Source organism: Varroa jacobsoni, unplaced genomic scaffold (genome assembly GCF_002532875.2).
Source record: "Varroa jacobsoni isolate VJ856 unplaced genomic scaffold, vjacob_1.0 scaffold_515, whole genome shotgun sequence".
NCBI lineage: Eukaryota > Metazoa > Arthropoda > Arachnida > Mesostigmata > Varroidae > Varroa > Varroa jacobsoni.
The window spans coordinates 312,405-335,083 of record NW_019213417.1 but is presented as its reverse complement, the minus strand read 5'-3'; the positions used below and the strand labels follow the sequence as shown (position 1 = coordinate 335,083).

The window sequence follows — 22,679 nt, the reverse complement described above, 5'->3', positions numbered from 1 at the left end:
AAAACGTAGACCCAAAGTATTGTGCGCACAGGCATGTGCATGCGTAAGTCTTTATCCAGCTGATAGTTGTCAATAATCTGTATTTTTGCCGATATACACAGCAGTAAAGCTTACGATCTCGATCAAAGAAAAAATTGTAGTTCTGTTGTTGAATGTGATATCGGTCGATCTATAGTGTTAACTAATAATATCTCATACGATACAGAGAGGAACTAGAATAAATACAATTTAATTTTATTAGAGTAATAATTTCAAAATGCATCAGTTATATAAATTCAGAGTAATAATCTCTCTGAGTAATAAATTTCCACTCCAAGCGACTCACATTTCAGAAAAAAGTGAGAACTCGAAGCGATCACAATTGTATAATGATATCGAATGTTCTAGCGACAAAGGGGCATGGAGTTACGCTTTTATTTTGCCAACGCATTGTACGCTCATATATAGCTCGATATCAGAGATGCGTCGATGACAAAACCGGTGATGGAGAAAACTGCACGAGTTTGGTGTTTAAAATGAGGCGAAAACATTATACCGGACAAGTTAGTGTCAGGTTTGTCACACATCTCGAACAGTACATTACAGAACTGAGATATAATTATTGATCGGTGGTTTATAGCGCCCCTGTTTAGAAGTGACGCGGTAGTTTTGGGAATCGTCGACAACAACGTGAAGACCAAAGAGACCAGTTAAATCCATACTACTTTTAGACATTGCCGGAGAATTTTCGATAAAAAACGGTGAGCGTTCCAGTATAGTCAAACTTAACAACTATACCCTATAAAGCCAATACTTTAACACAATAAACGGTAAGCAATGTCTTTGTCAAACGAAATATATAATTTTATCAGGAACATTTAATTAGTTTTATGTTGGAAAGGAATTTAACAGCACCAAAGAAATGCTGTGTTAATCCTATAAGAGTAACTTTATTACTTATATATATATATATATATATAGTATATAATCAAAAATTCGTTCTAGAAGAATAGTAAAAGGCACCCTTAGAAGTATACAATTTAAAATAAGCATCTTGATTTGTTTAAAAATTAGATGTCTTTTTAAATTCTCAATAAAAGGCATAAAAGGTGCTTGCTTCATATTTCGTACTTTTTCTGCTTGTGGCAGTACGGAACGTCGAACTTGAAACATTTAAATGAAACAAAGGGACAAGCAGGCAGTGCGTTTTTAGCAAAAAATGACATATGCGCCATCATTATAAGACCACTTCAGTGCAGAAGGAAGCAAATAAATTTTGAGAAACTTCTTAAAGGTGCTGCAAAACTTTCGGTAAGAACGCGAGACTATATTGTAAGAAATTTTAAATTACGTGAGGTGTTATGTATTAGATATGAAGATTGGGCATTTTTGCGAACCGCGGGTTTTAAAAAAAAAACGACTGCCATTAGTACTTTTAGTTGCCTAGGGTAGAATATAAAGGACTGTAATGAGGATTTTTCAAAAGCCTGGCGTATTCACCTGAAAAATTTTAAGAATTCTTGTAAATGCGGCATAAACGCGATTGCAGTGACGCTAAAAACTCTCAGTAGAGAAGGCCTCTACTCAAAGGATTTTCCGTACTTTTGCATATAGAAAGTAATACCACGTGTCAGATAAATCTAAATTAAAAGTACAACACCCCAATAAGATGGTTCCTCACTACTCCGGTTTTATGTTTTTCCACTCCCATTTTCTCCCAGAATCTGCACCCACCATCCCCGCATATTCGGCGGTATCCGTTTAAAAATAAGTCAGTTCCATGAACAAAACAGCAATATACAGAAATGGTAATATAATTAGCAAAACTGCGTCGCCTTGCGAGTCAAATTGGCGTTATCAAACCTAATTGAATGCGACCTTCCACTGGGAAGAATCCACTGAAAGGTAGTGATAACGTGCTTCAGCATTTAAAACGCTGTTTGGTGGGAGCGAGCAGTAAGCGACAGATCGCTATTTATGAGTATCTAGTCTTTTGGATCAAATATCGTCTGCAACAAAGTTACGCACTCAATTCTGCACTATAGCCGTGCAAGAGTTTTGACTATGTTCTTTCAGCGCGATTTGCACACGTTCATGAAGCGTCTCCAGATGAATAACCCTTTAATTTCCGATGAATAATCGTAACTGCTACAAGACCTTTATCATAGACAATAATTACACTAAGTTTCGTTCTGTTTGTATAACTAATTGTTGCTTTATAGTCATCCAACTCGCATTTACTCTCATATGTTAAGTTCTGCCTTGATGCACAATGATTGATGCAGTTTCCATCCAGCTATCTAATCATGTAACCAAGCTTCTTGCCTGCAATTAGTAAAAATCGGCGTATTGATGGATTTTTATTTAACTTGCAAGTTTAACTAGAGAATCCGCTAGGCAATGGTAATTATTTAGTATATCGTGACGTTTCGCTAAAGTTTCTTCTTGAAATCGTTAATCAGCCTTTTAGCTTCCATTCTACGATGCTCAAATCCATTGGCTAAGCTTCATGAGCTCCCGAGGATTGTAGCCACTAAGAAATTTGAATTCTTCTCGACCCGATGGCGTTTTCGCTTTGGGATGCTGAATAAAGTGGACAGCTGCGTAATAATCTAGAACGGACTCCATCTCAACAGCGTTATAGTTCTCCGTCCGTATTGGAATAAATGGCTCAAAGAACTCGAAGCCCTGAAACAAAGGTCAAACAAAAGATTAAATTTATTTATGGATATGTGTTAAAAGGACATTGTTGTTTACGAAAATACGTAAAGTTAGCACTACTTACAGTGCAGCGTAAATTATGGTCGATAAATTACTAAATAGTACAGATTTTGTAACTAACCATTAAAATTACGTTCCAAATTAGTTGAATAAAATAGAATATAAATTGTCTGTCATTCGATATGTTAAGGATACACGTTTATTGCTAATACGATAAAAGATCAAGGATAGCTGGTAAACTGCTGAACACTCAATAAAGTGCAGCATGCGTGTTGGAAGAAGGGGCGCCATCGCTATGTTTTAAACGTCACCACGATTGTATCTTGGTCAAATTGTGGCAGAAGAACATCGAAGATTTTGATTCTCTCGCCAAACCGTTATTTGAAATTACCGATTACTATGTTTATTAATCTAGCTTAGAGTATATTTAAGTTGAGAATATCACACTATACCTCTTTGCCAAGTAGATACTGTGGCATGAAGCTTGGCACCTTTTCAAGTTCGAGGCCTCGATGTTTCAGCGACAATGCGTTTTCGTCAACAGTGACAACTATCGCTGCATTTTTCCAGTCGTTTCGAAGGACTTGCTTGAATGCTCGTAGCAAAGAAAAATCATCTACAGGAATGAATGACCTATTAGGTCGTTTTAGGTAGGAGATCTCAAACAGGTTGTTGACGCCATCGATCGCCACTAAGGTCTTCAATCTGCCAATAACACACAGAGAGAACCAAATTCATAGGATTCTACATAATTATGATTTTATTATTCTATTCGTTCTTTTTGCACTCTACAGTTCATGTAAACGAAAGTGTGTATATTGTAACTTATTACTCAATGTGACCAGGCATGCGAACACAATAAAATAATTTAAACACTTGCTTTGAATTATGGCCATAATGCAAACACTTTGAGCACAAAAATTTCAATAACAATCTAGTTCAGTATGTACATATTACAGATTGAGTGCAGTTATTCAAGATTGGATAACGACGTAGTATATATATATATACATATATATGAGGCTTGTCTGATTTATATTCGTTGATTAGAACAAATAGATAAAGTAATAAAGCAAAATGTCTAATACTCACTTGCCAGAATCCGTATACGACTTAATCTCCTGTAAGAGGGCGTCAACACATAGGCACGCATGCTTTACACGCTTGACTCCGTGCCCGACAATATTTTCAAGGGACTCACCTTTCGTTGTCACCTCCTGCAGTTACCAAAGTGAATAGAAAAAGATTCAGTGAATTTGTCGATCGTCGAATTCATTGCAACTGCAGAGTGAGTGCGCGTTTTTTAGTACAAGAGAAACCGAACTACTAATTTGCATCGCAAAAGAAATATTTAAACTATATACGTTGGTCATATGCAGATAGTCAGTACTTAATGCTAGAGGATGAACTTGAAGCATATATAATAGAAGTACAGCTTACGTAGCGTGTTTGTTAAGAGTGAAAGCCGACCAACTCGGTAAAGGAGCATTAGCCTATAGGTTCATATAGTTCTTCCGCTATCATTGTTACCTTGTCACTCCAGTTCCAATCTTTTGTGGTCTTAAGATCAAGTCGTGATAAAATGTCGGCGTTGAGCAAACGGAAATGCTGAAGCCAGACGGCTGCATCCAAGGGTGAGTCCATGAGCAATGGGTTTGTTTCATTTACTTGGACTTCCTTTGGCCGCCTAGTCCACTCAGGAACTAGGTGGAGGAAAATAAGACAATTTATACTTCAGCGTCGGCTTCGACTTCGCAGTTCTACGTCTTAGACAATGGCTTTTTGCATCAACGGTTACAGTCAATATGTACGAGCTTAAAATGAAATTTTTCATATTAATAAACAAATACTTTTTTTTAACCAAAATTGGCAAACTTAATCTTAAAACATCAAAATACGTTTGATAATAAATGGACAGCGAAATGCAGTATATTTCCAATATAAAGATATACTAGCGTATATATTACATATATATTATTTTATGGTCATTTGTACAGAGAGTAAACTTCATCCTTGGTGGAGGAGCGTCAGGTCAAATTATACACTGACCAACTCTTAATCGAACTTCTTGATGAGAAGGTGTTCTTGGTGATTGAGAGGAGGTGTGCATAGCTACAACTATTCTACTGGAAATTCGTTTATGAATACGTATTTGTCGAAAAAGGAATAAAGAAAACAGAAGACAAGCAACAATAAAACAACAAGAGAACGGGTCAAAGAATATCAGATGGCTACTTACGCCAGGGTTTTGCAATAATAAGGAAGTCATTCAAATAGGCATAGTGTAAAATGTGAGCCATTGTATAACTTTTGCCCGTGCCTAAACGTCCGTAAAGCATGATACGAAGAGCAGGTTGTGAATAATCGTAATCGCGAAGGTAATCACGGGCCTCAAGAAAGGGAGCTCGCACCATCATTGAAAACTCGCCAGCGAGTTTCTGAAATTGCCGAGCCTTTTTGTTTAACTGGTATACATTGAAAAGTCCAGCCTGAACACTTTTTGGTACTTGATAGAATTTGCCGATATGTTCCCGTGTGTGTTTTACCTGTGAAAATTCGATAAGATAAAAGAAGCAATTAAAATCACGTTTTATATAACGTTTATATATTTGCTAAGGCGCCCATTTCCGTTTATATCACGAGCATACCACTCAATGCAAATTCAATGCCACGCCAATCTATTTGTTCCTTTTTTTAAGGTTTTACTATATTTTGCGATAAAAGACATACTGATTTATTGGTACTATTTACTTGCTAACATTGCCTATACATTTTTACTACGCATCGCTTGGCGCTATCCCTTCCTTTAACTTGCCCCACAGTGCCTGCTTGTCCTGAGCTAATTTCACAAGGAACATTAACTCGGTGTAATAAGAACTGTGTGAAATTTTTCAAAACTTACGTCCGAGTACGAGGATTCGTTAAACTGCTATCAAATCTATGATAAGCTAGTAGTAGTAATAAACATGGTCAGATGATTTAAACTAGTTTCCGAAGAAGTATTCCTTAGAATATTAATATTTCCTAAGAAGGTTTCTTATATTAACTCTGCAACAATTTTACAGAAAGAAAACGCTCGCAAGCTTTCATTACGACATCGATATCAACCAAAAATCTATGCATTTGTATGATAAGTGCGCAGATCTTTGCTTGATATATTGCTTGCGTAATGAATTTATTCACCTTAATACGTTTGTTCGGCAAAATGGAAGATACAGGTGAATGTATTGATAACAGAATCACAGTGGTACATATATATTTATGACTGAGATATAATAGAAAGCTACAAGATACTACAATATAAACGTGCTATAGATGACAAGAGGAGACTTTTAGTGCAGCACGACAACAAAAAAAAATATTAACGTTACATCTGTGGTGCTTTTTATGAACAAATGCACTTTCACAAAAAATCCAATTTGAAAACAACTTTACGAAGGGACTGAAACTGAAATTTTCGTTGAAGAAGAATTACAGCGAAAATATCACCTCAAAATCTATTGCCAATCAGACTCCAACGTTTACTTTTCAACGCATCGTGTTCACCCACCGGATCGCTAATCAAAGTCCTAAAAGGTGCCGGGAGCTGTTGTTTTTTACTTGTATCAGCATCACTTTCGGGCCGATCTCGCTGTGTTTGTGTAGCAGGTGCCGCTTGCGTAGATACGCTTCGAACGGGACCGCGTCCTGACAAGATGTTACCTTGGAAACCACCTACGCCACCAGAGTTTACTAAGCAGCATAGTCAAGAATCACGACATAATTGGGCACTTTTTTAACATATAACTAAATGCATACAAAGAAGCATTCAAATTTGTATCGACTGACAATATTCATAAAACACACACGTGCAGAAAAACACCTATCTAGCTAAAAAAAAATATCGTATAAATAGCTATAAATGCAAGATCGTAAACTTCATCGCCTATACTTTTGCATAGATTTGATAGCTTTCAATTATAACTTTGTTCCACAAAGTTTGATATATACATACTGATTCAATCTACTACCGTTAACTAATTTTGTGAATCAAAAATTCAATTATCTGAGTAGTATTTTTCCACGCAAACTTACGGATACGAGTGGATGCATACAGTAAACGAATATATTTTATACATTTGATGGAAAAACTACCTGATCTCTACGTAACTACATTATTAAAAATAAGCCAGGTCAAGGAAACCTGACTAGAAAGAACATATTTAAAGACGTTAATAATAAACAGTAGGGACAAACATAAGATTTTTTTGAAGACTCTAAAACTGCACAAGGTTGAAGCCAATTTATGGAAAAGATATTTTTTGCATACATACGGCCTCATTTTATCTGATGTTGTCTATGAGGAGAAGATTAACGTATATGTCAGGAAAAGAAAAGTGTTTTTGCTGTTTATTAAATATACTAGAAGCAAAAGGCTAAAGGCAAAATATGCAAACTACTAAACTACATGATGCATAGGACAATGTATTTAATAAGTAGCCCTCTTGATAAGTGCCTTCATTTTTGCCTTAAATAGAACTCATTAAACCACCGAGAATTATCTAAAAACAAAGAGATTTTGGCTTGTTTTAGTCATAAATGGAAGATTTCATACATGTTGTACCATTCTCAAGATGGGATATCAGTGGCGCAAATAACAGAATGTTCTAAAATCGGCGTTTAAGAAAACGTCTCTTAGTATTAAAGCGTTTTAGCTTATTAGCAAATCTCAACAACATTGTCCTGGGGCATAGGAGGCAACGCTTAAAACAAAACAAAGACAATTTATGAAAAACCAGGCAGAAAACTTACATAAACGTGCACGGACTATGGGGGCCGCCATTTTTCTCAAAACCAAACACTCGGAAAGCAGGAGTGGGGCAAAAAGAACAAAAATGAAAAATTAAATCAGTTTTGAGCAATTACATAAGATTGAATTATCGTGCCTATACGATCGATTTAACTTTTTGTTTCACATATTGGTCGGAAATCAAATGTATATAACAATCGGGGGTTTATCACATAAAATTACGCTCGGGATATAGTGATCCGAAAATTAACTTCAACCTGTATGTATGATGCAGAGAGCTTCCCTAGTGAATAATCATGACTTTTGCGCGAAGTCCTTTTACTCTTTTACGAACAGCGCTTATTAGGCAGTCCCTACGAAATGGGTAAGTGTCTAGTAACTTTAAAGGAAATATGAAAGTTAGTCAGAAGCCCAACATTTCGAATTCGAACGCCGGGTGACTTTAGTGCTATCTACGAAATGCAACACGCGCGACACCGCGCTTCAGTCGCTCTGTTTTCGTGTTGCTGATTTCATACACTCCGCTGAGTTGATCTGGCGATGAATTCGGGTGGATTGCCAGTGGAACTATTGCCGATCAACGGACACCTGTTTTGTCGATGCTAAATAAGAGTGAGGTTGACAACTCGCACTATACGAACACACATTGTTTTTGTCAGACGAGGCTAGCTTCAAAGTTGACAAGGAAAGTTCTGTAAGTAAGAAGTCCGATTGTTGCCGTATTGACTAGCATGTTGCTGTCTGAAGATAGCAAGCAAAGAGCGGAAGGATTTATCAGAGTAATCTCAAAGAGTAAATCGAGTAGATTTCCTAGTGTGCCGGTAATCCTATGCGAGACTCTATTAATCTTCGATGGACGATCTCGACTGTACAGTCTAACGTAGCACTTATTTCGTTATTCAAGATATATCCAAATATTTATTATCAGCGTCCGTGTCATCGTGTCACAGGCAAAGAAACGTTGTAAGATCTAAAACGAAGATGTCGTTTTCTTCAAACCACCGTGGACAAAATGCGCCTTCTACGATAACAGAAAGCATCAATGATCCCGTAGAGGCTATGCTAGAACGAACAGGCTGCGCGAAGGAAAATTTCAACCTGCATATGTGTATGGCTGATAAGAAAGATTGGCGAAAATGCCAGGATCTTGTAAAACAGCTTAAGGAGTGTATGCAAAAAAATAGTAAATAGGACACTACAGCACTATCGCCACCGTCATAAACGAAGTTATCGTATAGATGCTCTAAAATTCTTCATATGCGCACATATATTAGCAATTTGCACATAAGTGAAGCAGCAAAAAAAATAGGACTAATAATATGTTTGCACACTTTTTCTGGCCTTATCTGCTTAACTGCCAGGGTAAATGATCACTTCTTCTTAAGTTTAAGAAATAGTTATCCAATAGAGTTCAGTTGATTTTTGAAAATTTCATTATAAAGTATTGATCTGGTGTATCAAATATTTAGAGATAAAGATCAAGATTAAATGATTTTATGATATGTGGGCGGTAAATAAACTTCGTAATTCTTAATCAACCTGCTTCTCCTTCTATTTCTTTTAGTTAGGTTCCTAAGCTTTCTAACTTAATGCGCAGAAGAAACGACTATTGTAAAAATTTGTTTACTATTGTGAAATATATCTGCTTGATTATGATATCTCAGAATTTCTTAATGAACATAGGGAATCGATAGTATAGACATAAGATGTCTAATCTCAATTTAGATAACTGGACTACATCTAGGAACGCGTAACACTATGTTTAAATGTATAGCTGTTGAATGAATAAAATTTATCGAACATGGACGTCATACAACCTTTGTACTTAGACAATTTGGCTTATTGTAAGCATCATCTGCTTTATTTAGAATATATTGCTTTAGGTTTAAACAACAATATTTCCATAAGATTACTACTCTTTATGGATTCATTATTTTCTTGTATTGTTATAAAAATAAAAAAACGTTTTTTAGCCCACAGGTTGAATCTGTACGGGAGGCCGGCCACTCGCACTGGCAAAATATTCGACATATCAAAGCAGCCAAAGACCTGAATAAAGCTAAAACAACAGATCGACATGTAAGATTCATTGAGTCAGCTATTCAGATGGGAGGGAGTTCCGATCCCCGTTTAAATAAACACCTTGCAAACGCCATTGAAGCTGCCAAGAGAACACAGGTTTGTATACGAGCATAATGACCACTCATTTTATAAGCCTGTCCGTATCGGGTATATCCGGGTGGTATATTCGAATATGATTAAACGACTCAGATAAAACTGATAAAGCTGTGCGGATATAATAAGCACTAGACATACCACTGAAATGATCTATGCTACGAGAGAATCTTTATTGTAACACGCCAGACTCCAGAAACATATATACATTTCTGGTTTTCAAGGTCGATACATATCCGCTTTCCGTAGTTATTCTTCGTCGATATATATTAACAAAAACCTTTCTTTGTAGGCCATCTTTTTGGAAGAACGTAGGTTTTTTTTCCATGTCTTATGCTATATTTTTCTTCCCAGAAAAAAAGTTGCTGAGAAATGAGCAGTTTATGGGCAAAGAAAAATAAATATTCAAGTGATAGATTGACCTCTATGTAAATTGACTCTAAGTAAATTATGAGCATGATATGAACAGATAATTCTTTGCGATCTCACCAGTCATATTTAGATAAAATTAAGTGCCGATTTTTACGCAAATCCTTTCTGTAGATGATATATTGAATCCCGGATAGTACCGCATGTAATATCCAGCGGGAGAACTTCTTTGCAAACACGCTTTTCCTCATATCGAAGCAACGTTAATTGTAATGTTATGCCGATTGTATGATACACCTACCTAATATGTGTTATATCAGGTCTAGATAGCGTTAAGTAGGTTTAGTTTCATTCTTCTAGCAAAAAATTATCGGAGACAGTTACATTTTTATACTTAAAATGGTTCAAGCTATTCAAAGTCCTAATTAAAGATTAGATATGAAACAGACTGATCATCCGTGTACTAATTATCATGATCCAAGTAATACTAGTAACTTAAATTTGTTTAAATTTTCGTGTATCAGATTGTTACCAACGCAGTTATCGAAGCTGTATTAAAACGAGCCAAGGACGGGTCCACTCGAAAAAACACAAGAACCTTAGCTTACGAGTTCGTCGGAGAGAATGGGGCGCTTGTCATTGCCAACTGTGAAGTGTCAAATGTCTCGAAATTCGTGCATACTTTAAGAACAGTACGTAAACAACACAAGAAAATACAAACGGGTAGCCGTAAGCTGTTGGATAAGTGGCCAGAACTCTGAACAGAATGGTTTTCTGGGATGGTTTTGAGAAATAATCACGAAAAGCGCATTCGAAATCGTTGGTGTTTGGTAGTATATAGTATAACTCGTATGGCGAATCTAAACCAAAGTAACTTTTTTGTGTTTTGTGCAAATCATAAGCCACCAATTCATCAACAAGACATGTATGGCGTGCTGCGGGTCCAACCAGTACCTACTAATTTAGATTAACATCCGAGAAGCTCCTTCGTTTGAATTGATTTAGCCACTGTCAATGCCACTCTTCGTCACAATAGTTAACAATCATGACGTAGGTCTGGTCTGTTAATTCCTCGTACGAAAGCTGAATTTCGAATGCCTCTATCAATGATTATTAAATGTTACAGAGACAGACCATCAGTTTAAGGAGCATGGTTCATCGTCTGAATCATTCGGAAATTGAGCAAGATAACATCCAATGAATTGTTTGAATTACGTATATACTCAAGAACTTTTCTTTATATTATTTGACGCGTCTTGTAAGCACGCCTTTAATTTCCATACATTTTGCAGTGCTTTCTATTGAAACAAGATCTGTTAACAGACTGAGTGCTTTTTATTTCAGATTTGCAGGAGACACGCCTGGGGGATGGCAAAAGGTGGTGTGAAGGAGAGATTTGTAGAGAAAGGATTTGTTCGCGTTTCGGGTAAGCAGGACGGAGGAAAATTCGATCCAGATGAGGCACTCATGGCCGCTATCGAAGGTAACGGAATAGACTCCTCGCCAATTCCACGCAGCATTTGCGACTGCGAAGTAGTGATAATCTAATAATATCTCAAAATCGAGGATTACTCGCTAATTTACTTGACTTCTTTATCTGTCAACGTTTGTCGACAAGTCATATAGTTATTAGATTCTTATTTCCCTAGATCTTTCTTTAGGTAATTCTTCCCTAAAAACGGTTGTTTATATAGCCTTCATAATTTCAGCTACGTCGAGACCAAAATAGTGTTATAAAGCTTATATAAATACACTTGTTGAAGGCGTGCTGCGTTTCTTTTTCGCTCGGAGTCATTGTGACGTAAGAAACACGGGGCAACATAAGTCCAGGCATACAAGTTGAGTCCAAGTATAGCCCCATCATGCTGTAGCTTTAAGACTGCTTTAAATTTAAGTAGTATCCTTACCTTGCGATGAGTCTAGAGACGACAAGGAACCTTATCTAATATGGTAAGGCGGGCCCATTAAGTTGTAACTTTGCATGTATAGGTATGACTTGATCTCTCAATTATGCTGCAGATATTGCAGACTCAGTTATACATGTTCTGGTCTTGTTTCCGTGCTAGCTTAAGCGAAGTTTGGCCGCTTATCTATAACCTATTGTCCGTTAAGACCGGGCAGTCCATAAGAAGTTAGATAAACTGATTTTAGACTTTGAAGGTAAAAAAAATCAAAACTCTTTTGATGCGAAGTGAAGTCTGTTGCCGCAACCGTGATTCTTCGGTAGTATTGAGGCATCTGCACATTATAGAAAACCTTTTTAATTAGTAACATCGATTCTTTTTTGGATCGATTTTGACTAAATGGCAAACATTATAGATCCTTGTTTCAATTACCGGATTCATTATGATCAGTGAACTAAGTGCTATTTATTAAGCATGTTTTTCATATGCAGCTGGTGCAGAGGAGATGTTCGAAATGGGCGAAAACGACTCATTGGTGTACGAGTTCCTTTGTACTCCGACTGGGTACCTAAGTCTTATGGGCGTCTTACAAAAAGGCGGATACCAATTGCATGATTTCGGAACGAAATGGATTCCCATGATACCGATTACACTCGATGAGGCTCAGATTAACAAGGTAGGCGCCTTCTGCGACGACCTCGAAGAAAATACCGAAGTTATTAGTACCCATACAAACATTGCGTAAGTCTTTACGAAGCGTCTTTGGTGAGCGACAACGTACAGAATGGTGCCTCTGGGTACTTACGAAAAGGTCACTCAACATGTTAAAGAGAAGTTCTACGCCCATGATTATTTAGTGTGTTGGAAGATCATTCTATACTGAGCACGAACAGGGCAGCAACAGCAAACACGTTGAAAGGTCCTTTTAAATCAGGCGTGCTGCGGACATTGCTAACATAATGTCGTGTTATGGCAATGCGATACTATCGGATATGAAAAATACAGTTAGAGACGATGACTAATGTAAGCACCAGTGGTTTAAACGAGTGAAGGCGTGCCATAAGTGCGCTAACCAAGATATGAATAAATTTTTATTGTACTCTCTTTTTAGTTGGGCGTACTCATTGGTTTGATCAATTAGCCGTATATATATATGAGAAAACCTTCATCTAAATTATGTTTCATTTATTGGACGACATTAATATATTTATATTATTGAGACATTTATTGTATTGTTATTTTTAATTTTTATTATTATATCGTAAATTTAATCCGTTTTTCAACCGAACTTTTCCGGGAAAGGCCTGCATGTATCACACGTACTTTTAGCGTATCCCATGCTTGGACTTCATCATTACAGGTACAACAGTTTCTCTTGAAATAAGTTCGACGAGAGGTACTTCAATGCGATTGATGAGCAAGTGACGGTTTTCTGGATCTTATTGAACCGAGCAGAAAGATTTTCCCTTAAGTTTAATTTTACTTATTACCCAACGCGTCTCTTTCATTGCAGTCTTAGGCAAGCGACAGTACAAATCGTCGACCTAAACAAAGCGGTTTTACGATAAAAGCAAGTGTCCATGCAGAGTAACCAAAGAGAGAGAAAAAAAGACACTCTATCATTGCGTTACCTTAAAACAAAATTTCTTAGAACATATGTTCTATACGCTGCCAAAGCTGGCTACGGTCTGAGTTATGCAGCATAGACTGAAGCTCTCACTATTCCTCCCATCTTCGACTCACGTTGATATGCTCGAGAACCTCGGCCAGGTAGACAGATCGAAGCGGCTTCGATCTAATTTTTTCGTATTTTTCAGTCGTTTTAACGCCCTTCTCGATGTATTCCCTGCGAAGATAAGGGTCATAGGGCGATATGCTCGTTAAACGACCTAGACAATAGTAATTCATCAGTTAATTAATTTCTTTAGCCGAACTACGGAGCTGTCTTTGCTATAATGGCTTCTGTCAATGAATGCGCAAAGCCTAAAAAACGGCTTTTTTCCGTGCTAGTTATTAATCAAACGAGGGCAGCTATCTACTATGTTCTTGATAGCAGTCTTAATTAACGGCTCCAGTTTCTTTTTCAATGAGTGAACCCGTACTCTGTTAATTTGGCAAATAAACCAGCCCGTGCGATCGGCTAGCTTATAATTTTTTTGGCCCCCAACTTATAGATGCAAAAGTTACCCGATCGTATTATCATCGTACCGTGGATTTCAAGCAATTTTTTATCGCGAAGAAATTCCAAGACACAACTACTGATGAATTTTCTGTATCATACAATAGTTTACGTACGTCGGCAGGTGCTTTTCCTCAGCTGTGGTGAGATAGGGCTTTGAAATGTAGACGATATTTTCCTCCTCAATGGCCAGTTCTTTCCACATGCGCAGCTTATGACCCTTCTTCAAGTCAGGAACGATTCGGACCTTCCTGCAAAATGAAGAACAGTACCAAACTAGTAAAAAAAAAAACAGTAAAACTGTGCTCCATTGTTTTTTTTATCCAGTATCATTGTCGCCAGACTGATGTCCTATGCAGTAGCTCCTTTGTTAGTAGTATTCAGTATATAGAATCCCGAACTATATCTTAGATCTCTCATAGATTCTGTACCTAATTCGACGTCTTTTATAGCCACTTTTAAACACAAGAAAACCTACAGATGCCGCGAATTCGAATAGATCCTATTTATCTATAAAAAAAAAAAAAAAAGGTAGAAACTGATATCACTGTTTTTTTTTGTCAGCGCATGATCTCAATAGAGATTTGTGATTACATTTTCGAATGTGTGCATGTAGCCATGTGCGTATATCGTAACTATTCGGATAAAGAAATTAAAAAACGATTTGTCCGTACAAAGGCCCCACAAGGCCGTATACTTTTTCGTTAACTCACCCGGCATATAGACTTCCAGGTATTCTCCTTTCGAACCTGAATTTCTGTCCTGTAATTCCCTTTTTTTTAAATACACCAAAAAGCACATGCGTTAAGCGCATTTTGCCTCACTTTATTTTGTTTTTCTACTGTCGCAATTCTTCTGTTGTTCGCAATTGTTCTTCTGTTTACTTGATGGTATGAAACGAAACGCCGCACGTCTCCTAATACACTGGAAACTCGATAAAATCGTTAGCGTATCCGTCAACCGCCTCTCATGAACACTAGTGGTATTTCGTAGCAGTCGACCAGCCCGCACCGCAAGCTAACCGGTTTCGAATCCACTTCCAATTGCAACACTAATCTGCACTAACCATTGCTTACGGCCGCAGACCAAGCAAGACAACAGTTACGTCTAGTAACAAAATATGAGTACCCGTGGATACCTTCAACTACATTCCTGCATTTAATCTATTCAAAGTTTCGCGCCACCAACAAAAGCTATGCAGATGATAAACATCTCTGCCTATTTACTAGGCTTGGGAGCTGCCATTTGGCTGAGTTTGAATCCAAGCGTGAACACAGTTCCTTCTGTAGTCTGAGGTCAGCAGTCTGATAGAATGCCTAACGACGGTAGAAAACGTAAAACTCGAAACTTTTAGTTTGGCTGCCGGTTATCGCCTATATTCGCATGTACTATGCGAGTTTCGAAGGCACCCTGTATGTCTATGGCCTGATAAAAATCTGCGGCTGTCGTTTCCCTCGCCCAAGCTCTTCTCTCCTGCTTCCCTCCCCTCGCTGCTTTGTGAGCACTAGCGCAAGCGAATACAACGTAGCCCAGCAAGCAGCGGATGGCAGGGCCAGCTAGCTACGTTGAACGAGCGGGCCTATTTGTCCGACGCCTACGATCTGAGTACTGTGGCCACCGCCGTCACTGTCGTAGTCTTGTCCTCTAAAGAGGACAATTCCAGCAGCCACCACTACACTCCGCAACTATTCGTCATGTGAATATAATTGTGATAAGTGCGTAACAGTAAATCTACCAGTGGGATCGTGCTGTGGTCTTTTGCTGCTGTTTCCAAGCATAGGGAAAACGCTGCTCTTCGCGCACAGAGAAGCCGTCGTCTGGCTCGGACAGTTCTGTTGTCCATATATTGGAGACGTAGACCAGGTGGAAACTCGCTGCATTAGCATTATTTAGCTTCGTCGCCAGAGCTTTGGATTTTATTGTTGGTAGTAATAGAAGTTAATATAGAGAAGCGTTTACCAAAGAAGAGTAAACGCTACAAAGGTGCACGGTAGGGAGATTGGGTGGTAGGCGACCAGTGCAATAATAATCTGACCTGGGTGTCTGTTTTCTTTTGTCTGCATATATATATGTAGATGTGCATTAAATAGCAACAATGAACACAGTCCGGTGCGCGGAGAGCATGTTTGAGTGATTCATCATGCTTTTTTTTTCTCTTCGTTGTGGATTACTACATTACAATCAGTGACGTAAAAACTAGAGTACACACTTCAAGGTTTATTCTCCGATCTGACGCGGGTCTTGCAACGACGACGGGCCGAAATCACACCGCTACTTCGACGAAAGACGACGACGACCACGGCAACAGTGGCTGGCAAACTACCAAGGAAATAGTTCTGTAGGAATTTCTGGAAAAGATGCGCGTTTTTGCTTATTAGTGAATATAGTATGTAAATCATAATGTGAATACCAACACACTGTTGTGAAATTCTGCTCCACGATCGTCACTACGAAGACAGGATTATTGCTATGAGCGATGTTCGTGCTCCGGATGGCGTCACTGTCACGGCAATGATTGTGGTGTGATCCATAACGCAAGGGGGGGGGGGGTAAATACGCCGAAGTAGCTTGTCGCAGACGTCCGTGTATTACGCCTTGCCACAGCTCACGTTGCCCCCGTTTTCCGTTGTCAGCCGGTCGTCACGACGAATACCCATTGACAAGCTATTGGTTACGGCTACTGAGACGGCGTCGTCTTTGTCGCCATCGGCAAGAACCGCGCCCTCCTATTTCTATTCATTCGATAAAACACCACCCCTCTCGTAACAATGTGGATGTATACGCCCCTGAAGATTTTAGGCCGAGATGATGGCTGGTTTACAGCTACCCTAGTCACCGGTTTGGCAGTCCTAGGAGGTGTAGTGTGTAGTGAGGCTGAGCCCTCTGGAGGGGGGCCCGACGAAGTCGTGTTCATTGGCTTCGGTGGTACCGTGATCGGGTGCGTGGTTCTCACTATCACGGCGTTTCTTTTAACCGTCGGCGGCTGCCTCTGCTGTTCCGAGGAAAGACTCAAGGTATGATAGTAATTATTGATGATTATTATGATAATAATTATTCACTTTTTATTTATATGTACTGCGTTGGGCAACACACGTAGGAGTCTCAGTTTGTCATGGAAATACGAACGTAAAATGTTTGTGTATGTATTAATAAAGGTGGTGTCGTCGGTGGTTGTTCGTGGTAATCATGTGAACGCTGGCAGTTAACGCAGGGGAACGCTTTTTGTTACATAGAATAGGAGGGCCTAATTTCTATGATTATTATTGAGTAACTAATTTGAGACATGTCGAGAACGATGTAGAAGTTATCGAGCGCTTAGGGCAACCACAAGTATGAAAAGTCATTCTTAAATGCCTTTCCACTTAAGCTGTGTTTATTATTATTATTAGCATTATTGTAAGCAAGCGCTTCTGACTACCTCAAGCAAAAGGCAGACATTTTGATAGATCCTTTTTTCAAGAATGATGGATCGGGCAGCATGGGACCGCGATTTTAACACTAGTCGTTAGGAAATATGGTACAAATTTAGTGAAGCACAAGGCTCGTTTTCGATGTTTTGTTGATATAGTGATGCAATAACTTTTACAGCAAATGGCGCATCGGCGCAGGTCGAGGGAAAAATAGAGCAATTTTGTCTTAATGTTCCAGTTTAACTTGAAAGGACCCTCTATATCGAACTCAATGAGTCTAATAGCAATCAAAATATGGTTTAATTGATAAGCATCCCTTCTAGGACACGCATTAACGCGAATTGGACTGGTTTTTCAACGTACGCTACTTGCGACTACATATAGCTGTTAGAGAAGTGACTCAAGTGAAAACTGTCTAGGACATAGTGTATACCTGTCGACGGTTGTGGTATACGGTAATGATTTGGTCTTTGTCATATGAGGAAGCCTAAAATCTATTAAAATGAAGCGTATAAATAACGTTGTGTTGCTGCATATAAAGTTTGAGGCGCGGGTTCTAATATACATGTAGTAGTTAGTAATGAAAAGTGCGTCTAGAGGAACCTCTTTTCGTGTCATAATCAAAATTTTATTACCTGTGATCGTAGCAAATAGGACTAAACAGAACGAGATGATAAACTCAGTTGTTGCACCCTTTCTGAAGATTTTCCGCTCCCTCAGATGCCCGGATATTTGATTATTGTATACTAAGACCGGCTTTCTGTTTTAGTCTAAAAATGAGACACTGAAAAGCTAGCATTTTTACCCGGCCTGTAGTGTAAAGCTACGGATTTCGTTTAGGCATTATCACAACACGGCTTCAGCTAGCCCCAAAAATGATTTCGTTCGCAGATTATTAAAAACAAAGTATACTTTTGCCAAAGTTTGTTTCTGATGAGATTCTCTTCCAGTGAAGTTAAGATAACTGAGTGGTTGCCTAAATGAAATAACAATCGGACCAAACCCAGCATAGAAGCATTTTTGACCCCTTGCAGCCCAGCTCGTCACATAGGAACTCGATGCAAAAAATAAACATCATTCAAATTGAATTACAAAATCTTTCGAAAAGGATATGCATTACATCTATGTAAGACATTCACATGAGTAAGGCTTCAAATGTTGCACATTGTTCTCTTTCACTAGGCGCGTGCTTCATAGCACAGCCGACTGCACACCTCTGTCTCTAAAATCAGTCTTTTTTGGGTTTCATACACTCCCAAGTCTTAGCATTAAGATAAGTTTCCGCGCTTGTAACTTGTCCGAAACTGTAAAAATAAACTACTTTTGCCGCTGGAGGCATTTCTGCTCCACGTCCGACACATCGCCACACGCGACGTTGCTCACATATCTACCTAACAACAGGCGATCAGTCCTGTGTCGTAATGTCTAATACGGGAGAAGCATTTACAACGAATCGTAGCAAAGCATTAAAAAATATCTACCAACTATAATGGCTGACAATCTACCGATGCCGTAATCACTACCACCTTTTCTACACCTTGTACTATTCGACGGCAGAAAGCGCGAGACACATTTATTGATTGTGTTGTTCGCATAGATCTAGATGGTCCCGATCTGTCTATCACGTACGCGAGAGATGACTGTCGCCGCCGCCGCCGCGATCGTCATTGACTGGGTTTCTTTCCTGTCCTGTCCCAAATCGCCTGTACGGCTCAGCGATCTTCCTGCTGTCCGCTTGATACAGCTTTGATCTCAACCAGCCTGGCGGCTACTTGAGTTCGTGAACCGTTAGCACCACTTCGTCTGCGCAGAGACACTACGACAGACATGAACGGCAATACTGTTACCGAACGCATATCGTTAACCAGTAAAACGCACAAAATAATGATGACGGCACTTTTCACTGGCGCCGCATTCACTGTCACATACCCAGCGTCGTCATAACTGTAGACGAAACTGCAATTCGTTAACCCGATAAAAGTGTTAGGAACAATGTCTGATCACAAGATATTGCTGGTGCCGTCGTTGGTTTTCTTCCAGGCGCAGTACCGCTCTACAAAATGCGATTTATATAAATATATATATACACAGAGAACACAGATAAATAACTATGATAATTAGTCTTGAGCTTTTTAGTAAAATGGTATCTCCGTTTTTTGGGAAACGGTTGTTCTACAATTGGCTAAAGAAATAGATGTATAATTTATACTATACATGTGAATCGCCATGTTCTAATGAAGGCTGTGAAAGCTTGCGTGCAGGCAAATAGGAGATTGTGCTGGTTGGATGTAATAGGACTGTACAGTTAGGTAAGTGTTTCGGTCATGTGCCAGGCTCAGCACTATGGCTATATAAATGTTCAACTTTGATTCAGTAAACCATTGTCAATTAAGTTATATGGTATAATTACCTCAACAGAAACTTTAATCCGCTATATTGATTGTACTCGTTTAACAATTTCGAGCAGCTCAAATGACTTCCGCTCACACAAAAGTATATCGTTACTTAGAAATGAAACGCTTATCAGGTGCTAAACAAAGCTTTGGATACGATAGTTAAAACAGCTATTTCTAGAAAATTGTTCGGGGCATTTATGCTCAGTGAGACACGGCCATGCAATAGAGATTCGTTACGGATGGACCTCTACGATCGAGATCAGACTATATTGCGTTTAGGCGTCAACGGTCTCTTCCTCGCTTTATTGCTACTAATGGGACATTGAACCTAACACAGCGCCGGTACAAAGCATGTACTTAATTTGGCCTGCAAAAGGCCAATGTGACACGAGGCGGTTAGCATTTGTCGAATGTGAGGCCGCTGTGCTAATATCGCTGAAAAGTGACAGCAAGCGAATTTTTTTAACATCGCGATATGAAACAACTCTCACGCTATGCTGAATTGCAGTAGACAGACGATATCATGACCAATTTGATTAGATTCGGAAAGACCTCGGGTAGAATTTTCTAAAAATGAGTTTTCGATTGCGTCTCCGCTAATTTAGACGGGAACCTAATCATCGGCCGGTAAGTGGTTGAACCAAGTACCACAATAATGAACAGGGTGCGCTTTTCGAACCCGAGATAAGCGCCTCTTGTGGTCCCCAATGAATCGTAATGGAAAAAAAGGTTGCTACTAGCGATGATCTCTCTAATAGGTGCGACATTTTTAGCTAGAAATAACTTTTACCACTCTACTCTATAGAGACTAGTAACAGGGGAAAACGCATAGCATAGACGAATAGTTACAGAGCAGTAGGTGCTCATTCAAAGGTTGAGTCTGTAACAGCATCAACATAGCTATTGATTATTGTGTTACTTACTAAATCACTATTACAAAAATCTGTTATGAGCTACCTCAAGTAAAGGTGTTTTGCACCATATAACATGAAACTCCACCTGTCTTCTGCAACTTGCTTGAACTCTGCACGAACTGTGTTTTTGCCATCCGTACGTTTAATCGGAGAAATCAATCAAAGCAAGTTAAACTCAACACCGTAGAAATGTAAGGGAACGGTGACAGTGGCTAATTGACACTTGAAAAAGCCGACGACCCCAGCAAATAGCTATTGTTGTACTTAGGCTTACGACTGGCTGTCAAGATCAGGCGCAGTGGTAATCCGTCTGCTCTCCAAATCAGCCATGCTTTCTTATGGCAACTTCTTGCTACTTCGAGGAAGCATTACTCTCAATGCCTTCACCCTAATAGCCATGCGACATGCAAGTCCGGGTGCACGAAAAGCGTGCGACGGATCGGACAACGAAAGAAAAATTGATACAGAGCGATTGAGAGAGAAGCATTTAATGAAACACCGAAGCGTATAAGAAAATAAAAAATGATAATGATTTTCTAAGCGACAGCTCACGCAAACCTGCTTCTGCGCTTGACGTCAGAATAGAGCACGATCGCGCCCCGCTCATTCCCTTTTTCTTCTATCCTCTGCCTTTTCGTTGTCGCCGTGCTCACGCTACGCGAGCTGGCGAACGGACGCGCCGGGATCTTTCAACTTGCCCGCTTCCTCGCTGTGTCGTCGTGTGGCTTATGGTTCTAAACGACGTTGACGGTAAAGTGACATAGCAATGCACTATTGTTACACGTGTCAAAACGAGAACAGGACGTCGAATTGAACGTCGTACAAACAAATAGGCAAGAAGTGCGGTTTATGTATCGAGTGTTTTTACGTATATCGGCGGTGCCGATGCAGAATGCGGAGGCAGCAAATGAAGGTACGTCGAGCTTACATCAGTTGTGGACATGGTGCGCGTTACGTCCTAGCGAACAGCGATGGGAACCCTGGTCGCGTAGCTTGTGTCTCGAGCGCCTCAAACAAGGCGTACTTCAAAGGAGAGGAATTTGGTAGAAGAACAAAAGGTATGAGATGTCTGAGTTTGGGAGAGGGGAAGGAGTGAGCAGAAAAATTGTACGATCTTGAAGTACAAAGAAATTTGTCTCAAACGAATTTGAGTTGATAGTAGGAGGGTTGGCGCAGACGAATGTTGATCGTAAATGTGAGTAAGCAACAAGTCGATAGTGGGAATGTCGAAAAGAAAGATTTCCTTATCACCAGCAAAGGTTTAGTGTTTGTATATCAAGTATCTCGATTAAATTTAGAATAAATGTATAAAAGCAAGTCAGTCTGTAAGAAAATTCATGCGAAAAGTTAAAGATGATCAAGATATTCTCCTATAACAATATAGGTACGCTTTTTTGAACTGTTTGGGTGTTTCGTATTCGCACAATCTGTGTGTACAATAGAGCCTGCGCACGCTTGAAACTGGTACACGAGTTTTGAAGTATCCATTGTGGAAGTGGTTGCATGAAGTTCGCATGAAAGGGCTTTTTTTTCAGTGATCTTCGGCTAAGTTGCTTTGAAAAGATGCTCATGATTATTACATATGAAAATGTGTTTCCCGATTAAAAACGATTTCCCGTAATTAAATTTTCCATTAGATTGAAGGCATTGTGCAAACGTCGTGGTTGTATTCGATAACGTTCGAAGGTTGATGTCTTTTTAGCTCTTAGTATTTGATATATCATATATGTTTAACGCGTCTCATAAATTCCGTCTTCGACCTCATCTTTGAAGAGAAACCTTAAAACCTTGAAGAGCCCGATAAAGAATTACTATAGCAATTGAGATCAATTAATGGGTCCCA

General features: G+C 39.1%; 4 protein-coding genes across 10 annotated transcripts in view; 2 read left to right on the top strand and 2 right to left on the bottom strand.

The window, feature by feature from the left end:
- Window positions 1–2,164: 2,164 nt before the first annotated feature.
- On the bottom strand, window positions 2,165–7,578 carry mRpS29 (mitochondrial ribosomal protein S29). Of its 2 annotated transcripts, none has more exons than XM_022834264.2 (7): window positions 7,492–7,578; window positions 6,251–6,432; window positions 4,940–5,246; window positions 4,231–4,403; window positions 3,793–3,917; window positions 3,153–3,405; window positions 2,165–2,667 (listed from the first exon to the last, which is right to left on the bottom strand). In XM_022834264.2, the coding sequence occupies exons 1-7, from the start codon at window positions 7,520–7,522 to the stop codon at window positions 2,467–2,469; spliced, it is 1,272 nt and encodes a 423-aa protein (XP_022689999.1). In that variant the 5' UTR covers window positions 7,523–7,578; the 3' UTR covers window positions 2,165–2,466. The 2 variants fall into 2 exon arrangements, with proteins under 2 accessions (XP_022689999.1, XP_086824680.1); XM_086968554.1 differs by having other exon boundaries at window positions 6,251–6,414; window positions 7,492–7,537.
- Window positions 7,579–7,707: 129 nt separating this feature from the next.
- Window positions 7,708–13,047, top strand: LOC111261053 (uncharacterized). Of its 3 annotated transcripts, none has more exons than XM_022834267.2 (5): window positions 7,708–7,853; window positions 9,463–9,667; window positions 10,558–10,725; window positions 11,378–11,516; window positions 12,429–13,047. In XM_022834267.2, exons 1-5 carry the CDS (start codon window positions 7,786–7,788, stop codon window positions 12,680–12,682), a joined length of 834 nt encoding a protein of 277 aa, XP_022690002.1. In that variant the 5' UTR covers window positions 7,708–7,785; the 3' UTR covers window positions 12,683–13,047. The 3 variants fall into 3 exon arrangements, with proteins under 3 accessions (XP_022690002.1, XP_022690003.1, XP_022690000.1); XM_022834265.2 differs by lacking the exon at window positions 7,708–7,853 and adding an exon at window positions 7,946–8,183; XM_022834268.2 differs by lacking the exons at window positions 7,708–7,853; window positions 10,558–10,725 and adding an exon at window positions 7,939–8,183.
- Window positions 13,048–13,107: 60 nt separating this feature from the next.
- LOC111261054 (uncharacterized) lies at window positions 13,108–15,472 on the bottom strand. Of its 2 annotated transcripts, XR_002680739.2 has the most exons (4): window positions 14,830–15,472; window positions 14,233–14,367; window positions 13,569–13,783; window positions 13,108–13,375 (listed from the first exon to the last, which is right to left on the bottom strand). XR_002680739.2 is itself a non-coding variant. In XM_022834269.2 (3 exons), exons 1-3 carry the CDS (start codon window positions 14,928–14,930, stop codon window positions 13,657–13,659), a joined length of 363 nt encoding a protein of 120 aa, XP_022690004.1. In that variant the 5' UTR covers window positions 14,931–15,472; the 3' UTR covers window positions 13,108–13,656. The 2 variants fall into 2 exon arrangements, 1 of the variants encoding a protein (XP_022690004.1); XM_022834269.2 differs by having other exon boundaries at window positions 13,108–13,783.
- Window positions 15,473–15,652: 180 nt separating this feature from the next.
- Window positions 15,653–22,679, top strand: part of LOC111261046 (uncharacterized) — a 122,650-nt gene continuing 115,623 nt past the window's right edge. For all 3 annotated transcript variants that reach the window (XR_002680730.2, XR_015311331.1, XM_022834253.2), the window contains exon 1: window positions 15,653–17,130. Coding sequence is in view for 1 of the 3 variants with exons in the window: in XM_022834253.2 (XP_022689988.1) it covers window positions 16,885–17,130 (246 nt within the window). In the remaining 2 variants the exon portion in view is untranslated. The remainder of the gene's footprint in view (window positions 17,131–22,679) is intronic.